This window comes from Urocampus carinirostris, chromosome 3 (genome assembly GCF_059441175.1).
Source record: "Urocampus carinirostris isolate Australia breed hairy pipefish chromosome 3, RoL_Ucar_1.0, whole genome shotgun sequence".
Classification (NCBI taxonomy): Eukaryota; Metazoa; Chordata; class Actinopteri; order Syngnathiformes; family Syngnathidae; genus Urocampus; species Urocampus carinirostris.
The window spans coordinates 53,531,321-53,551,985 of NC_142351.1; the positions used below are offsets into that span (position 1 = coordinate 53,531,321).

At 37.9% G+C, this 20,665-nt stretch overlaps 1 protein-coding gene across 1 annotated transcript in view; it reads right to left on the reverse strand.

Annotated features, from left to right (window-relative positions):
• LOC148370125 (proline-rich transmembrane protein 4) overlaps nucleotides 1-20,665 on the reverse strand; it is a 35,560-nt gene that overhangs the window by 8,735 nt on the left and 6,160 nt on the right. Inside the window, exons 2-3 of the mRNA XM_088332469.1 lie at nucleotides 8,258-8,948; nucleotides 7,272-7,562 (exon numbers count right to left, since the gene is read on the reverse strand). Of these exons, the coding sequence (XP_088188595.1) occupies nucleotides 7,272-7,562; nucleotides 8,258-8,894 (928 nt within the window). The 5' untranslated portion in view covers nucleotides 8,895-8,948. The remainder of the gene's footprint in view (nucleotides 1-7,271; nucleotides 7,563-8,257; nucleotides 8,949-20,665) is intronic.

Consider the following 20,665-nt stretch of genomic DNA (forward strand, 5'->3'; position numbering starts at 1 on the left):
ATTGAACTGTGTTAAAGTAAATGGGTGAGAGTGGAGCAAATTATAGAGTGCTTTTGGAGGTCTTCATTGACTTGAAAGGCGTTGTATAGATGCAGACCATTTGCGATTCATGGCATTACCTTTGTGGAAATGCCGTGGTGTATCATAAAAAGGAGTGTTTTCAGAAGATAACGAGGAACTGATTGATCCTGAGTAGGTAGGATCATAGAAATTTAAAAATAGCAGATTATTATCTTGAGACAGATCATGAGAGTTTAAAAATATATCTGCATGGATAAAAAATAATGTCTACATGGCCATTTAACTAAAAAAAAATTTTTTAAAAAATGGTTCTGTGTAAAAAGTTGTTAGAACACACACGGGTGGATTGGAGAATGACGGACGTTTGGTCTGAGATTAATGGTCATTGTGCAAGGTTGCAGGCGCAGTTAATTCGCGGGATCAAGAGTGAGTAAATCAAGAAGGAAAAGGAAGCTAAAATTTTGGCGGATCCCCGAGAAATGAAGGAGGATCTTGGTCATAGCGACGACCTTGGCAGTGATTAATTAAAAGGGAGGACAGTGATAAGAGAAGAAGAAAAAGGGAGTATTTTTCTGGGTTGAAGAATGGTTTTAGATGTAGAAGGGGAGGATTCACACATGACACCTGTGAACATACAGTTGATCGAACAGGCTGTGAATAATAAAAAAAAAAAAGGGGGGGGAAGCTGCAACGAAGTGTAGAGGTGAAAATGAGGGCGCAGGAAGTAAGTGGACACTAAATTAAGGAGAAGATAAGGTTATAGTTATAATTGATACAATATTTACACAAAAATATTTGCATGTAAGATGTTACATACAGGCAGCACGGCGGCGCAGTGGTTAGCGCTTGTGCGGCACAGTTCATGTCATGGGAACCTGTCGTGGGTTCAAATCCAGCTCCAGACTTCCTGTGCGGAGTTTGTATGTTCTCCCCGTGCTTGCGTGGGTTTCCTCCGGGCGCTCCGGTTTCCTCCCACATTCCAAAAACATGCATTTCAGGTGGATTGGCCGGTCTAAATTGTCCCTAGGTGTGAATGAGCGAGCGAGTGAGTTGTCTGTCCCCGTGTGCCCTGCGATTGGCTGGCAACCAGTTCAGGGTGTCCCCTGCCCACTGCCTGGAGATGGCTGGGATGGGCTCCAGCCCCCCCGCGACCCTAATGAGGATAAGCGGTACGGCTAATGAGATGAGATGAGATGAGATGTTACATACAGTTGAGATTTGTGTAATATGCATTTGGTAAAAAATAGTCATCGTAGTAAATGAAAAAAAGAAAAAAAAAAGTTGTCAGCATTGTGCAAAACATGTAACAGTATTTTTATAGATAAGCTATAAAAATAAAAGAGAATTATTTAAAGGATGAAAATCTATTTGAAGGCAAATGAACATAGACATAACATATTGTTTTGCTTTAGAACAAGAAATGAGAGAAATGCAAAGTATTACAATAATATAAGTTTGACTACAAAAATACTGTAGTGATACTATACAAACACTACACTATTTTGTTGCCATAATGGGAAATATTATAGACTACAGGAATATTATTAGGGAACTATCGTGAAAACACTACGAAGGAACTAAGGTAAAGTTTGATTTTACAGCAAAAGTGTTGCTCTAACGATGTTTTTGAGTCTTAGAATTTTGGTTCTTGTCTCATTTAGACTCAACAACCCGCTGAGGAGAAAATGGGATCAGGGAAAGGTAGCACTAATAACGATGATGAAGATATTACATGGGATGAACAATGGTAAGTGAAAACTATACAAAAAGGGCTGAGAACACTTATAACATATTAACGTCAACTGTAGGATAAATATATGTATATAATTCCAACAAAAAGTGTTCTGGAAAGAAGTGAAAAGAGTAAGAAATAGTGAGTCCGAAAGGAAGAGAAAGTAAAAGATAAGGATGTTAGATTGGTGATTAGTGGTAGTGCAGTCAGGACTAGATTGACTGAGTATTTTGAGGAGTTGCTAAATGTGGAGGATGGGAGAAAAGTGAGAGTCAAGTCAATCGATGGTATGGAGAGAATACCCGTGTTGGGTGATTTAAATGTGAAGCCTGTGGAAACATGGGAGCTGCAAGAGGCAGTGAAAGAAATTAAAGGGGGAAGGCACCTGGGTTGGATGGTTGTACTGAATGCCTAATAAAGGTGACACAGGTGGGATTGACTGGTTAGTACGCTTGTTGAATGTATGATTTTTAAGTGGTGTGGTTCCTGTTGATTGGTGTAGTGCATGTATGGTGCCATTGTATAAGGCTGAACGTGATAAGTATGAAAGAAGCAATTCGAGAGGTATCAGTTTGTTGTCTGTAAGCTGTATGGAAGAGTCTTGATTAAGAGAGTGAGAGCAAGAACAAATGAGGTGGTGATGGAGGAGCAGGGTGGTTTCAGGAAAGGAAGAGGATGTGTGGATCAGGTGTTTGCAGTATGGCAGGTGTGTGAGAAATATTTTACAAAAGGTAAGGATGTTTATTTGGCTTACATGGACTTGGAAAAGGCATATGACAGAGTTGATAGAGAGGCGTTGTGGCAAGTGATGGTAATGTATGGAGTGGGTGGAAAGTTGTTGGAAGCATTGAATAGTTTTTATGTGAACAGCAGAGCATGTGTAAGAGTAGGGAGTGAGACAAGTGAGTGGTTCCCTGTGTTGACTGGTGTGAGACAGGGGTGTGTGATGTCACCATGGCTGTTTAATGTGTACATGGATGGCGTGGTGAAAGAGGTGAATGCAAGAGTATTTGGCAGAGGCGTAGAGATGATGGATAACAGTGGAACGGTGTGGCAGGTAAGTCAGTTGTTGTTTGCAGATGACACAGCGCTTGTGGCTGATTCCGAGGAAACATTGAGAAGGTTGGTAACGAAGTTTGGAAGAGTATGGAAACGAATCGTGAGGTGTTGTAAAAGAATAGTGGGATGTTTGGGCGCGTTCCAAAGGATTGGCAGGGCACCTGTATGTTGCGGCGGGGGTAAACCAGTGAAAGCTGTCAGGCCCTGCTGTTGAACAAAAGAGTGTGTTGTGTCACCCTGACCCGAGTGACATGGCCACTTTCTTGTGTCCCGTTTCATCTGGAGGGACGAAAGCATGACCAACTTAGGTGCCGAGGTGCCTAACTTGTTTGGGTGTTTGAGCATTTGGGTTGGCCATGGCCCAAAGATTTTTGTGTGTGTTTTTTGCCATTTTTTCCCTTTTAATTTATTTGTTATTGTATGTGTTTGTCTTGCTGTCGGTCACCCCTCTTGAGGGATATGACCAAGGTAGATAGACAGATAAATAAATTATTTGTTGATAGCGTGTTTAAAAAAAAACACCTTTATTTTTTTATTTTCCTGCATGGGGAATTTAGAATGAGGTTTACCCGTCACACTAGTCTACTGTTATTCCTTGTTTATGACTGTGTTATACGGATCGAAACACCATGCGATATGCATGCGCACTACCAGCTCCCGCTGGCAGCAATTGCCGACCAGGGATATTGGAAAGCAGCCGCATAGTGCTGTTCACATTAAACGAAAAGGGAAAAAAAGCCGCCATGATTGACGCAAATTTGCTATCCGAGCCGCCAATCTCTCTTTTAGTTTATAGGGGTTAATGGATCGCAGTCAAAACAGTGAAGTTCATTTTAGGAATGCTACAATGGAAAGCTTCAGTATTCTGAACAGAAACAAGTGGTCTGCTGGCCCCTGCTCTAAGCAAAAGTCAACCGGGGATAATGGATGACGATCACAACCGTGCGTTTCATTTTAGCGGGCCTTGACTGCACACCACCTGACAAAAGTGAATTCTGCTGGTCTGCGTGCACAGAAAAATGGGATTGGGGATAATAGATCGTGGATGCATAAAAGCTTTTCATTTTAGAAAGAAAGACAGGAATTACACAAATTTGCTCTTAGCAATAGTCAACTGTATATTATTGCACAACCCTTACGATACCAACGGTATCACGACAACACTGTATGTAACATCCCACATGCCGACATTTCTTGTGTAAATACCATGTAAATTATAACTATAGCCTTATCCCCCTTGTTTTATAACCTTATCTTCTCTGTTCCTTTATCTTCTTGGCTCATACCTCACTGTGAATGTGTAAAACTGGAGTGTCATGCCCAATTTCGTTGTCACAATATGTTAACCCATTTTGTAACAATGACAATAAAGGTATATTCTATTCTATTCTATTCTATTCTGTACTTAATGGATTAAACAGACCCGTTCATTTTGGGAAAGCCACATTGGCACACTTCAGCAGCCCCAACTGAAAAAAAAAATGTGATTTGCCTTGCCCTGCTCTCAACAATAGTCACCAAGGATAATGAATCACGGACAAAACTGTGCATTTCATTTAAGGCAGGGCAAAATGGCATACCTCCAAACAAAAGTGCCCTCTGCTGGTCCCCACTTGGGGCGACTTAGGGTTGTCGATATTGAATTGTGGCAGCATGAGTGCTTTTCATTTTAAACGTAATTACAGTAATGGGAAAGAAATAGCCGCCAGGCCCAGCTAAAATGCACTCGCAGCAAAATGCAATTAGGGAGAATTGATCACGGTTGCATGAGTGCAGTTCACTTATTGGTGAGACGAATGGCAAAAACAGCTGCCGGGCTAAAAAATAATGCTAACAAATAATTTGACCCCCGCTAGAATTCATATACGATCAGTGATAATGGATTGCAGATTATCTTTCAATGCGCAATGCACTCAGTAGAGAGGGATTAAAAAATTTGAGACTCATTATACCAAGTTCAACATTTTTGGAATAGTAACCGGTATGGCAAGGCCCAATGATGTAGCCGTTGTTAAATTTTTCTCGAGTTTTTCCATTACTTGTAAGCTAACGTCTTTGTTTATCAAACGGTCTGACTTCCTTCCTTCAAACTTTTCCTCACAGGGGTGTGCTCACAGTCTGGACGCATTCCACAAGGCACAGCTGGGTACGCTTAACTCACCTCAACCCCGAGTTTCCCTAAAGCGCACGCTCTGATGTCAGATATATAATAATGCACACATGTGGCAAGAGACTGATTCAAAACGATTGCTGTTACCACCTTGCACCATGTGTCACACTTTGCCTTTTTCGTGTGCTTTTCCCCAAAGGCGGATTGTTTTCTCTACATCTGCTTTCCATCACCGACTTCATTCTCTTACTTTTCAGAGCTTTTCTCCTTTACCACACGATCACCCAACCCATTGCTTCTGTATTCCCAATAGTCCCTTTTTCCCCCTTAACTCACGTTCCTTTTGAGTGATTGTTTGCCAGGGATTCCAAGTATTTACCTCCCTTGATTCCACCCAGTCCCTTTCTTAGAAGTTCTCTGGGTAGATCTCAAAACAGTCTTCCCAAGCTTTTGAAGTTATTTTTTTCCTTAGCTGTCATAAAACCGGAAAAAAAAAATGTTGTTCCACTGGCAGATATTACTAAGTACCATATTTTCTGGACTATACGGTGCACCAAAAATGCCAGAAACAAAAAGTGCATCTTTAATTTGGTGTGCCTTAGAGCAGTGTTTTTCAACCAGTGTGCCGTGAGCCCTTGTCTAGGGTGCCGCTGGAATTTGCCCAATTTTATCTTTCCAAAAAATCAGGCCATTATTCAGTATTTTTGCTATCTTCAGACGAGGAACTGTAATAGTCATCTAGGTGGCAGTATATTTTTATATACTCTTTATATACTAATTATCTGCTCATAAGGTAGCACAGTACATTTAATAACTTAATTTGTTTAACAAAGCGGTCTAAGATTGCGCTGTCAGAAATAAAAACATAAACAAAGCACATGATTCTTTTTTTATTCTAAGTATTATTTTCTTCTTTTTATATACTAATTATCTGCTCATGAGGTAGTACAGTGAAATATGTGACATAACTTCATTTTCAAACATTTTTGACGGACGGTGTGCCTCGGAACATTTTTATAAATAAAAGTGTACCTTGGTTCAAAAAGGGTTGAAAAACAGAGTCTTAGAGACCCGAAATATAGTACCAGTAAATACAATTGGAAATGCATAATTACAATTAAATGCTACGACTACATGGGTGACCTTTTATGAATAAAGTACATGTATTTTCTCGTGATTCCAGATTTCACAATATGTATGTTCTATGACATATGTTTCTTTTACTGTGGTTTTAATTTAATGCACCTTATAGTGCTGTGCGCCATATATATGAAACAAATAGCTCAAAGAGAATTATTTTAAGGGTGCGCTTCGGAATCAAGTGTGCCTAACAGTCTGGAAATAAGTGTATTATTTGTTCCTATTTGACTAATATTTTAAACGTATTGTTTTTTAAGTATGTTTTGTATTATTTTTTTCACCGTTTTTCTCGTGAAACATTCTCAGTGATTATTATATGATATTTTACTCATTTCCAAACCTATTACCTATTGTCAGCAATATTATATTCTCTATGGTAATATATTATTATATATTCTTAGTTATTATTATTATTTTTAATTTTAATTATATATTCTAATACTTTTTTTCCTTGTTTTGTTATTTCATTATTTTTCTATTTAAACAAATTTATTTTAAATCCCATTTTCTACTATAATTTAAACTTGTATAGGTAATAAAACAGTTACAATTTGCAAGATTATTTTGAAATTTTTATAAATGGCTGTTATTTTATGATCACTTTTAGAAATGAATATTGGTAGTAAAAATTTAATTTTCTCATTTGATTTCTATTTATTTTTAATTTTTTTGCTTGCACTCCTTTACATCGAATACAATTTTTGCATATTTTTGGGGGTTCTGATCAGGGCGGGATTACAATATTTTGTTAGTTTTGCTTTTTTTCGCCTCTTATTTATTAATTTTCTGATTCCTTATTTATATTTCATTTCAATAAATGCTTTTCTGATTTTTAAAGTATTTATAAAAAATATTGATGTCGATATTTTTTTCCCATTGCATTCTAATTGATTTATGTGTGTATTTATTCATTCACCCACTATAATTATTTAATTTCTATGATTATTTTTGATATTTTAAAATTAACCCAAAGGTTTTTTGGGAGTAAATTCTTTCAAAAAATCCAAAAATGATAAATAATATTTTATACTAACAATTATTCAAACGATTAGTAAAATAGGAAAGATAATAGATAAAACAAGTAATTTAACCGATAGGCCGGTGGAACCAGAATGTTTTTTGCCATTTGATTTACTGATTTTTCATAGCATATGTATAAAACCCATTGGATAATTAATGTGGTTTGCTTGGAGCATATTCTTCAAGTACCTTTTGTTGTTGGCTGCACAGATGCCCTTGTTGTGTTTCTCTCCAAATGTACAGTTTTGCTGGTGTTATTTGTTGCTATTGTTGGTGTTTTCCCATCCGACTTGGAAGTCGTAAGAATACTTGCTATAATCGTTGTTGAAAGTGAAATCTTCTTGTTTCGATTGGAGACTGGTTGTCCTGCAGCATCTATTTTTCCTCTAAGGGGGCCAGCTGTGGTTGCAGTGGGAGGTCTGTTTAATGTCAACGCGGTCTTGGAGTCCTTTTTTTTGTCACCAGGAATAGCTAAGTCACCTGAGAATTGCAAGAAAACACACAATTGTGAAACAAAAGTATTGATTTGAATACAAAAATACCTTGCTCTGTCACAGTTTACCTACTGTACACGCAGTCATGATTAAAATATTTTATTGACAACGTAAACTTTGAACATAATACCAAAACAAATTTTACATAAATTTAAATTAATTTATTATTAGATACACCAAAAAGGTGTTTCCTTTTTTGTGCTTTTTTTGCATTTACTGTATATCTTTCAAGACGACTTTCTGTTTTCTCCATTCCCTAACATTCGTCTCTGATATTGTGTATAAATATAGTGTGATAATGGGATAAAATCTAATACCTCTTCACATGTCAACTGGTGGCCAAGTGGTTAGAATTCGGCACTCTCACTGCCATGACCCAGGTTAGATTTGAGTTGCATTTAAAATTTTTCAATTGTGGTCAGCGATATTTTTCGACTGATCAATCATTGCACAAATACAGTAATAAACCTCGTGTATAACACATGAGTAAATACGGTACTTTTATGTGTTGAATAAATGCCTGAACCTGTAAATTGAGTTTTTCTTCAACTTCAATGTATAATAGACTTTTAAATAAATATATGAAAGTTTTTACTCTGTGTGTTTTGACTTTCGCAAGACCTTTTTGGAACCGAACCACCACAAAATAAACGAGGTGTTACTGTAAACAGAGTTCCTCACCTGAAAATGTGGTCTTTGTTGTCGGCAAAGATGGCGTGGCTTGTAATATATTTCGTTTTGTCGGTGCCAATACTTGAGGCTTCAGAGTCAGAGTGTCCACTGATTGATTGTGCTTGGCCTTTTTAGTCTGGGTTTGTGGTTGATACTGTGCCAGTTTGTCGGTCGTGGTTGGCACGGGAACAAGCAATTCCTCCTTTCCAAGGATCAGTGTGTTGCTTCCAGATCCGAGGCCTTGCAAATCATTTGTATCCTGAAGAACGCTGTTAGCCGAAGTCAAGACTATTTTACTCTCCAACGTCCTGCCGAGTGGCGGCGTCTTGGCCCTGGAGATGCTTGTCCGAGTCACGTTAGTCCCACGATTACGAGAAGCAAGAATCGACATCGTGGAGGTGGGCAAATGTGTTCTCGGCCTTCGGAGAGTCATTTTTGTTGTCAGCCGATCCCGCTCTGAAACCTGAGCCGGCACAACGCCAGGGGACGGAAAGGACCAGTTCCCATCGGTGTGCTTAGTGGGCGGAGAGTCTTTGGGGAGATCTAGAAGAGAGAAAGCGGTCGACGTGCCAATGAAGAGCTGGGCATCTGAAGGATGGAGGGAGGAGATGATGACGCTCACTAGAAGGATTGGCATAGAAGCCATGGCCTGAGCGGACAGCAGTGCCGTGTGCTGTTACAGCATCCTCACAACGGGCTTCTGTTGACACAAAAAAGGGCAAATATTTATAAAAAAATACATGAATAACATTTGTTTTTTGAAAAACATTTATACAGGGTGCTCATTGTTTTGTAGAAAATAAAATGTGTTTGGACATTTAACAGTACATATTCAATAACCACTACAGTAGTGCCAACTACAGGCCAGAGGCTATTAGAGGCCAATCGGCCCACAGCATGATGTGTATTAACATTATATCAGGTGCCAGGCCTGACAGAAGTGCGCCCTGCCAGTCCCGGCTAGCAGCTATATGCAATCAGGGATAATAGATTGCAATTGCGCGAGTGCAGTTCAATCTGACAAACAGAACAACAAGATAAAGCCGCCACGGCCCGACAGAAATGCGCTCTGCTGCACCCACCCGTAGCAACATGCGATTATGCAAGCAAGAAAGTAGGGAAGGCAAGCATAGGAGATGTAGGGGGCAGAGTGATGAGATGAAGTTGACAGCAGAGGTTGGATGCAGGGCTAAATCTTAGCGGGGAGAACAGGAGGTTTAAATTTAGAGCAGATAGTTAGGGGCAACATTGGTGCGTGCCAACAGTATAATGCAATACAATATGAAAATACAGCTGCAGATATTTTTTCTACATAGAATTGTCTTTATTGTAAATTTTTAACAAAGTAGTGAACATTGTGTGATTTCACATGGCAATCCTGGATAAACATGCCATAAAAAATTAAAAAGTTAAAAATAGTGCAATGATATTAATGGCAACATCTTACCAAATTAAGAGTCGAGAAACAACTATATGAAGACTGATTTTTCTATAGATAGGCAATGACTAGTTACATACAAAAATATTTTTTAAAAATGTCTACAGTAATATAGATATATACATGTAGTATCATGTGGCCTAAGGTCTCAATTCTTAAGCCTTAACTCTAAAGTAAATGCAATATTGTTTTACTACAAAATCAATAAATCAATAAATAATAATACTACATTAAAGATAGCTGGACAGCTAGATTGCTAGCTTGATTGCTAGCTAGATTGATAGCAAAATACTTGGATAGATAGATAGATATTATGTAGCGTGGGTGTAACCAGCGCGTCTCTGGGGATGCTTAAGGATCACCCAATTCCACCCAAGCACCCCCAAAAATGATAGCATTTTTAAACCTCTCTTCTCCTTAGTAAAAGGACAGGATAGGCTTAAATATAATGAAAAATGTGAGCTAAAATATAAAAAGAAGTAAAATAAAACAAAAATGTGAACAACACAGTATTGGAAATACTCCAGTGCCTTTAAACGGTTGAGTCTATTTTAATCCCTAACACCGCTCTCACTCCCTCCCCAATCCTCCACTCTGCTAATGTCACCTGCGGCAAAGCGGCGGAGTCTGTGGAGGCTCCGGCGTGTTAGGGTTAGACAATGTTATAATGGAAGCCCAAGGGTGCTATAATTCCATTTTAAAAAAGAAAAATCAATTAATAAAAACAGCTTTATACCAAACATTCAATCAATAAAAATGGCCTATAAAATACAAAACCCTGTTAGCTTTTAAAGAAAAAGGGGGCCTAGACCTACCCAATATTAAATATGACTATTGGGCAGCTCAAATTAAAGCACTTATTTTGTGGATTACTACAGACAAAGATACAATATGGGTGGACATGGAGCAGCGATCTTGTCCAAATATGCCTGTGGATTCGTTACCATACATATCAGTCATGAGGTGGAAGAAGTTAAAAATGCAGAATGAATGGATTAAGGGAACTATTAAAACTTGGTCAACAATACAAAAAAAAATAAAAATATCAAGATCTGTGAATAAGGCTACAAAAATAGCGAAAAACCCAGACTTTAAACCTGGGGTTATGGAGGTAGGATTTAAAAAATGAGCCCAAAAAGGAGTGATGTTGATTACCCAAGTATTCGAAGGACAGGCAAAGAAATCATACTCATATTTCTATAAGGAGCCGATGCCTCAATTTCAGGCAATTTATTAAAAGGACCTTCAAAAGTATTTGCACATCTGGCCAATGTACCGCTACACATAGAAGTGAAAATGTAAAAAACTTTAGATATGATGACCAATATATTTTTCCCGTATTTTATGTTCATTGATGGGTTTTTTTCATTGTGTAAACCCTACATTATGTTTATAGTCCAACCCGAGGGTCTCCATCTTGGTGCCCCCTGAGGACAGCTTAGGTGCCTGCGGACCTGTTTGAAAAATAGATCGCCAGTGATGGGTTTTAAAATGTTTAGGTAAAGTGTCTGTAAATGCTTGAAATTGTTGCCATTTTTCTGAGGTCAGGTGTTGGGCTAATGTTAGGAGCTAATGTTTGAGCTTCAGAACCGGGCGGCAGTAGCTCAGGAGGTAGAGCGATCGTTTTAGGATTAAGGGATCCCAGTTCAAATCCCGGCTTGTCCGTGTTACATGTCGAAGTGTCCTTGGGTAAGACACTGAACCCCCAATTCCCCCAATAAGCAGGTTAGCGCCTTACATGGCTGCACAGATCACAGCCGCTATTGGGAAATGTGAAGCACAATGTAAAGCGCTTTGGGAAGTCATTGACTTGAAAAGCGCAATATAAATGCAGATCATTTAATTTCATTTCAAATCAGGGTTTTAAACGTATTTAACAGTTCCAAAATAGGATTGGGTCTAGGGTTAGAAGCTAAGGTTTAGGCTTTTTATTAGGATATTAAACTGAGATTAGGGTTCTGAAATGGGGTTGTGCCTGGGGTTAGAGCTAGTTAGGTGTATGTTTAGAGTTGGGAATTAGGGTTTGAGCTCCGTATTATGGTTAAACTGAAGGCAGGAGGCAGGGTTCCAATATAGGATTAGGGCTGCGTTATGGTTTGAAACAGAGCTAGGATTCTAGCTTGGGTCAGGTGTAGGGCTATAGTTAGAAGCAAAGGTTTCAGCTGCAAGTTAGGGTATTAAATCAATTTTACGGTTCTAAATTAATGTTGGGCCAGAGTTAGGGTTAAAACTAAGGTTTGGTCACCTGATTTTTTTCAGCGGTTGACAGAGTCTGTTTAACCCTACTTCCAATAATTAACCTGGTAATAACATAGTAACAATGTAGTAAGACTAAGATAATTTGTTATTTTTTGAGAAATGTATATTAAACTGGGTGCCCTTTACGCTAACAAGTAACCAAAAAAAAATGTTCTCAGCTTGAAAAAGGTTGGCAACCTCTGGTCTAACACAACAGTCTGAAATATTGAATGCAATGTTTTTAAATTTATTTCTTATTTTATTGTGTAACTATGCTGAAAATTACCTCCCGGTTAATTGATAAAAAGAAAATGCATCCAAAGACTTCTGACTGTACTGTATGTTGCTACAAAACAAAAAAGTTCCATTTCAACCTTCCACTTAGCTGAAGTTTCCATTAAGGTACACACGGGCAGACAGCCAAACATAAACAGTTTCACCATTGAAAAGGGGCTTTTAATAAAACCATCAATGTTCAGCTCCAGCGCACTCAAGCTTGCACTAACCCACATATAATAAGTACACAAGCGAGATAAATGAGTCTTGAAAGAACAAAGCTTCAAGAATAACAGACGTGGACCTACAGAATGTTTTTGTCTGGATTTTAGCAAACGTATACTGTAAAGCCCTGTACACTCTTGGCGCCATTCTGTAAGTGGCGATCGGCATTTTGCTTTTGGCACTTTTTGAAGGACAACGGCACAGCGCCAAAGGTGTCAAGTGCCAGACATGTTTGATCATTTTGGCTTTTGGTTGCTAAATTTCTATCTTGTGCGGGCACAAGGGTTAATGGCGAGCTGCTCTTTTTTACAATGCCTTAGCTGTAAATACAAAACGCCTTCTTGCAGAAAAAAAATACTGACGTTTTTGTCAACATTATTCACATAATTTATAACAGAAGCAAAATAGCCGGTTTTACAGTACTTTATTCAATATTTACATTGTGCTTACGATAATTCAAGTTTTTTTCCCCATAAATCAAGCAAAATCCTCAGTTTACACATCTGAATTGACTAGAAGGAGAGGTCAACACGCAACAATTCTCTTTCGTTTTTTGATTCTTTTGGTATTAAAAACTGAGAAAGTGTGTGAGATGAAAAAGAGATCAAAAACAGGATGCAAAGAAAGAAAAATAATTTATATCCATATATTGAATTTGTTTTGTCTTTTTTGCGTGATTGTGTTGAATCAGACGCTGTGATGAGACATGAGAATCTTTATATTTTTATTTTTCGCCCCCCAAAAAAGTCGTCTTCGGGTTCCTACGTAAATGGTCTCCTTATTTTCCTTATAGTCTATCCATGTTTCCCGTTTAACTATGAATTTAGTCTCCTGTATTCTTAAACGAAATGGTTCTCTCCATTACAAATATTTCCTTTAAAGAGCACACCCACTGCTTCACGGTGGAGAGATCTTGTTTCTGCCATAATCTTGTTGTTCCTTTTTGCTAGCTGTCAGTAAATTTTCAACCAGGCCTTTCTCTGTAATATTTCTCCTGTAAGATGGCCTAAATAGAGCACTTTGAATGTTTTAGGTTATCCATATCCCAATATTTTCTATGAAGCAAACCATAATTTTTCCCAGTGATCTTGAAATCTTTGGCAAAGCCAAAATATATGTATGTGGTCAACATCTACCTCTCTACATGTTCTCCAGCATGGTTAAACCTGGGAAAAACCTCTCCTAATTTTGGGGTTAATAAAAAAATCTGACGACATTCTTCCAGTTGAATTTCCTCAGATTCCGGGAGCTAGTGAGTGTGCACAGTGTGTGTTTTACATATATTCCACCACTCATCTTCTGTTATTTTTTAATCTCTTTCATTTTCCCATTTTATTTTGATATAAAGGGATGAATGTCCCCTACATGCTATCAAACAATTATACATATAGGAAATTTATTTATGTTTTACCTTTATAGGGTCTTTCATTTCAAATATTGATGACCTTAGGACTAGTCCCCAGTTTTATTTCTTTGTAATAGTAGTCTTTTAATTAAATGTAACAAAAATAGTCACCTCCAGGTAACCCAGATTTATTTTTCAGTTCCGCAAAACTCTGCAGCTTGCCATTTTCAACCATCATACATACTGCTGTAAAACCTTTGCAAGCCCATTTTGGGATTTTTTTAACTTGGTTGAACGGAAGAAAAAAAATTGATGATGAAAAAACGAGTATGGAACCTCACATCGGCTTCTTTGTGTCACCAGAAGACGCTGTAGCCAGTCTGACTATTTTTATCATGTTAGCCCCTCGGGGGCCAAAGGGCACACCATTCTGCTCATGCCCATTCACTTGCATGATGTGCAGATGTCGTCACTCTCCCTTGCACAATATGTTCTTTCTCCCGAACAGGAAGCGCTTAAGGACAATGTGGAATAGTATAGAGGAGAAAGACAGAAGACTAGCAGGTGCTTATCTCTGAATCAACATAGTAATGATTTCATTAACGGGAGCAATCTATGTGGGTTCATCTGCTAGCAAAACTGCAGACAGGGTGATAAGGTTTGTGTGGAAAATGAAAAAGTGAAGAAAAAAAACAAAACACTTCAGTATCCAGATGGCCTGGCAGCAAAATGTATTTTCCTTTTCCTTGAGAGAAGGTTTCTTAGGACGCGCATCAAATGCACTTAGTAAATTAATCTAAACTGTAATTATACAGCACTTTCTGGTATTTTTCACTTCATCACTGAACACAAAACATTATGGGTAAAACAATTTGCAGTAACCCTGTGCATAAAATTGTCTAACTGCCAAATTTACTGCATGTCAAGACATTTTTGTAATCTTTCTAATGAAGTAAACACCCAGGGTTTTGTGTGTAGAACTTCTTGAAAGGGAAGGAAGGAATTTGAAAGCCTACATCAATCAGCAGATTAGTGATTTAATTTCCACTTCGTGTCACATTTCTAGCGAATAAACTGTAAATTGATTGGGGAATCTAAACTATCCATGGCCTAATGAAAAAAAAAAATGCATTACTTTTCTGTATCATCATAAATTACAGGACTGGTTTTAGTGATACATTCAAATGCTGTTCTCTGTAATAGGATATGCTGTAATCGCTAATTTATCACTGTTAATGGAGACAAAAGTCTCCATGATATGCGAAAATCTACAAAGTAGCACCCCCCTTTATTTCTGTCTCGCGCTCTGCTGACCACTGCTTATAGCGATAATAACTGGGGATAATGGATTGAGGCTCCATCGGTGCTGTTCATTTTAGGTGTAAAGAATGGGGGAAAAAAAGAGGCACCACGCATGACACAAATTTTCTCTCAGTCTTTTCTCTTTAGCAGTAGTCAACCTGGGAAATGGATTGCAGCCAAAACAGTTAAGTTTATTTTAGAGGGACTAAAACGGCACGCTTCAAAGGTTCGAACTGAGAAAAAAAAAGCTCTGATGGCAATTTTCTCAGCAGTCAACTGGGGATAATGGTTCACAGCCACAAATGTGCATTCCATTTTAGGGCCAGAATGACACATTTTCTGACAAAAGTGCCTTGTGCCCGTTTCCGTTCGTAGCAATTTTGGATTGGGAATAATGGATCCCAACCACACGGGTGCAGTTCATTTTAGGCGGTAATACAGTAGCAGCAAAAACATTTTCCTTTTCTGAAAATGTATTTGTTCTAGAAAAGTCTTAACGATTGCACTGATTTTTCCTATAGTAATTTTCATTATTCTTTTTTTTTAAATTTATAACAGGTTATTGTGTATAGTATTATTATGCCAACGGCGTTCCTCCGACCTATTCTACTCTAGTTTTGTTATTTACATATTATTTCTTTTTAAACTATTCTATATAATTACCTTGTATTATACGCTACAATATCTTTTTTACTCTATTCTTTTTATTCTTTTAAATCTATTATTTTATCATTATTGAGTGTTCACGTGTCAAATGATTTCTTGTATATATTATGTTTATGGTTTATACTGTCTGAATAAAATAAATACAATACAACACAATACAAATATTTCAGTTGCATAATGTAAAATCAATTTTTTTAAATCAATCCTGTCAGTTAAATACTGCATTTTTAGATGGTTTCACAGACTATTTCAAAAAAGGAAATGTTGGATTATATAGTATGCTCCATTTAACACACAGAAGCAGATGGCTGGCTTGATTTATCCCATGAGAAACGTAGTTTCATGCGCTAGTGAACAAATGTCTATTTGAGTCAACCCCCCCCTTAACACTGTATTCAAAACTGAGCATAGCCATGTTCATTTCTGAGCTATGTGTAATATTAAATTGAACGAATAGATAAGAATTGCTGGGGAAGACTAGAAAAGGACCATGTAGGTGTTTTAAATGGGAAAATGTTATGTCCCAACAGGAAAATTGAATGAATAAAAAATTCCTACTGGGCCTTCCACTTTCCAGTCTTCACACCAGTATACTGTACAACTTGTTTGGATTTCCTTCGTAGGTGGACTTATGGGGGAAGGGGTGTTGGGGGGCATTTGTGCGGTTATCTTGGTATGCGGAGTAGTGGGAGGAGGGGAGGGGTCGCAAGTATGACCGTTAAAAATTCCCCACCTTGGAATAACATGTGGATTGCCTCCATGATATTTCCCTTCATGCTATGCTGTTTAAAGGGACAGTGTGTATTTTTTGACCACTAAATTCGCTTTATTTTGTAGTGTTAAACTCATTTTCACTAAGGGCCAAATTAGCGTAATGGCTAACACCAAAATGCCTGATGTAACTTATAAATGTAAAATGTGATTAAATAGTACTGTATGTAAAATTAAAAAAAATACTTCTTCACAGCTTATAAAAATGAATTACTAATTCAAGTCACAAATATTAATACCATTGGAAAAACTGTAGCTACGAATTTATATATTTTTTTAATAAATTTAAATTAAAAAACTAAAGATTGACTCAGTTCACAACTAGTTCTGTTAACTCTTTCGTAATTCTAATAGGAGAAGTTGCCTGTCTTTGAACAATAAATACTTTTTACCATCCTTTGATTGTGCTCTGAATAAAACAAACAAAAACAAAATGCAAGCATTGTTATTTAAAAGAATGTATTCTTCTTGATTAAATTACATTGAATTACAGTGCCTAGCAAAAGTATTGCCCCCCCCTGAATATCTTTTTGTCAAATTGCCACATTTGAGGCTTCAAAAAAACTGAAACTATTTTAAGAATCAACAACATGTGAGGTACAATAAATTTCCTAAATCACGATCAATTATTTAAACATTCTCTACTCGACGCCCCCTACTTTCGAACAGTCAAATTACGAAAAACGGGAGATACGAAAATTTCTTTCGGAATGTCCAAAAAATAGTTGAAAGTTAGATTTTGTATTGTGTGCACCTTTTCCGAGTAAAGGACATTACTGTAGTGCTTTTTTCCGCCGCATGGCTCTGTGAGAGGTCACCGAGCATCCACCCCCAAGAAGAAATCTGCTTCCTCTTCCGTTCTATACTGTATCGCCAGCGCGCTAATAACTTTGACATTTTTATTGTTTAATATGATGTGCATCCATTCAATATGGTTGGTGTAAAGTGTAAAGAATAGGCGAGCTGTTTCATTTGAAATGAAATTGGAATAAGAAAACTTGATGCCGTTGAGAAAATGATTGGATTGCTTTTTTCCGGCCACTTTTTACCACGAGGAGGAAGTAGCCAAACTCTTGAAGCCCATCTTCCAAAAGTAAGTTAAACTTAACTTTACTTATCTTTATAGGGCTTATTATTTTACAAAATGTTTATTTATTTTTTTTACAAAACAAAACACGGTTACTTATACAAGCCTTAAACGTACTTATATAAACCTTAAACATACAAAATATAGCACTGAAGCAATTTACGAACAAATTCAACTTACGAACGATCATCCAGAACTTGTTTGTAAGTAGGGCAGCCTCTGTATATTCACAACTACAAACCTGAAAAAAGGTTTTGCAAAAATACTGACCTCCTGTTTTCTCAGTTTAGCCAACTGACTCCAGAAGTTCCTAGTCTGGCCCCTGTAAGAATGTTTTCTTCTGCCATGTGGCCCCCAAGCTAAATGAGTTTGACACTCCTGCACTACGAAATGTTAAATTATACACACTGTACCTTAAAATCAATAACAACAAACTTGGATGTAATTGATACAACTGATAGCCAACTAACCCCAAAGCTGCTCGCTGAGCTTTAAAAACGATCCAAAGCCGGGTAAAGACGCTTTCTCGCATCCTAAGCAGGTGTTGTATTCTTACCCTGTCGACCGGCAAGGTCATTGTGTACGGTAACCCCAAACACGAGCTGTTGCGGTTTGTTTTCGAGCCTGAGCCAGAACGAATGTCCAGCTTAAAAGTGCTGAGCCCTACGACATCTTTTTTGACTGATGTTGCGCTCTTGGATCAAATGTCATGGAGGGTGAGGGTGTTGGTACCCTCAGAAGCCCCCCTCTCATAGCACAAACTACATGGCTTGCAAATATTGACTCATGACAGTGGCCACACAACGTGTTTCTAGAACCCTTCATTGTCTACTGGGAGGGGTGATAGGGGGATAGGATCAGGTTCTGGAGTGGACCATAATGATCAACTCCACTGTATAGTGGCCAAAGGACCAAACGAGTGGGGTTAAAACACCACAACAGTAAACCCTTTCTGCATTTTATAAGTATAATCAATGCAATATAAATAAATAAATAAACAGAGGTGGCAAGGTGGGTGACTGGATAGCACACTTCACATATTCGAGGTACAAGATTTGATTCCAGTGACTCACCTCTCTGTGCAGTTTGCATGTTTTTCCTGTACCTGTGGGTTTTTTTTTCGGGTTCTCAGTTTAATCCTAATTCCAAAAACATACCTGGCAGGTTAAATGGTGACTCCAAAATGCGTGTGTAAATGGTTATTTATATGTGCCTTGTGATCGTTTGGCAATCAGTTCTGGGTGTCCCCTGCCCTCGAACTGGGATGGGCTTGAGCATACACGTGACACTAGTGAAGATAAGCAGTTCGGTGAATAAATAAATGAAACAAGAGATATAGGCCCAAAAAAAAATCAGATCACTGGCTGAAATGTGTCATCATCTTGTGTATAATCTTTCTTCATTCAATTTATTTTAATTTATCTCTCGTTAAAGCAACACTTAACAACCTTTAGTTCAAACTACGTTATAGCAGCACAGTATGGACAAAGGCATATATTTTACAGTGTTTTTGATCACATTATTCATTTGAAAACCTTGAATAGAAATCCTGAGTGCTCAGGGAAAACAACCTGGAAGAGAAGCTGCTCGTGTCCTTCTACAGAGCCACAGTGGAGAATATTCTGGCATACGGATCTAGGGCAAATAAGGCCAGCACAACAACTACGACTCTATTCTTCTTTTTTTCTCCTTTTTTATTTTGGCCAAGGATCTGAAAGCCTTTTCCCCTTTTTCTTTTAAAGGATTCTCCTTTTTTTTTACTGGATTATTGGACTAGTTACGAATTTGTTTAGTCACGACCACGTTTTCCCCTTTTATTTTTGGTTGTGTCTTTTTGGTACCAAAGACAGAACTGAACATCCACGCAATCCACACCAGTTTGAGGAACTCAGGTCTTTGGGATGGGTGGAATGACTGAGCATCCTGATAGACAGTTCCTGAACGTACCCAGATCTCCCAAAGAGGATTACAATAAAGTCTGATAACATGACGATTGTGATTGTAATTAAAACATTCAGGACTAAGTATAAATCATGACGAATGATCGGGCAAGGATATTCATCCTGCCAGCTATTTTAATCGTTTTAATCGTCCGCCCCCTATTGGCTCCAAAACAATTTGGGGTTCACGTTTTTATTTCTAAATTTTGGTGACTGCTCCAATAAAAAGTATTTCTTCCTAAAAGCTGAAATAAATACAAATGAAAGGAAACTCCTTTCATGGAGCACGGCAGCAGACAGAAAGAAACTTTTGGAGTCAGGTATTTTCTTACTTTCACCAGTTTAATACGGCACTAACAAAAAACTGTGGTGACAAGCAAAAACTTACTATCAAACTACCCCGCCCTCCTGCTTTCCTCCAGCCATAACACCACTAATAAAAATATGATAAAGCAGATGGGCGCGGTAGAAAAGAAATGATGAAGACCCTTTGCACTCATTTGGGCATTGTTAACACACACTTAATAGAGAAACTATAATACTTTCAAAGTTTTAAGACCATCTCAAACAACGCAACTGAGCTTTGACAAAAAAGTAACAAAAAACCCAACTCGTTATTTTACGCACATCAGTGGGGACAGGAAAGCTGACATTCATGCTTCGTCCATTTTGTTTCGCGTCTAACCCTCACCCAGTCGTTATGAAAATCGACACTTTCTCGCATCATGCAAAAGGTATGTTCAGGTGTCCAAATAGTGGCCTCACATTCATATTGATGCACCAGCGCAAGTGACACCTGCTAAATTACCATGTCGGGAAAAGACATCACAGCTCCTCGGGTTTTAACTAAAAACGGCGTCAAGTCAGTCTCACTCAATTACAGCTGGATGCAATAAAAAGTGTTAACTCAAGTATTGTGTAGCTGACATTTGCCATTGAAAGATTTGTAATGCTGAAACGCAAAAAAACAATGCATAAAATATTAGGTTAAGTGCGAAACAAGATTGAGCTGTGTTGGAAAACTGTGAATGTTTTTATATTCAAATCAAATCAAAATGTATTTGGATAGCACATTTATGGACAAATTCGAACATAGAGTGCTGTGAAAAAACAGTTAATGTACAATAAG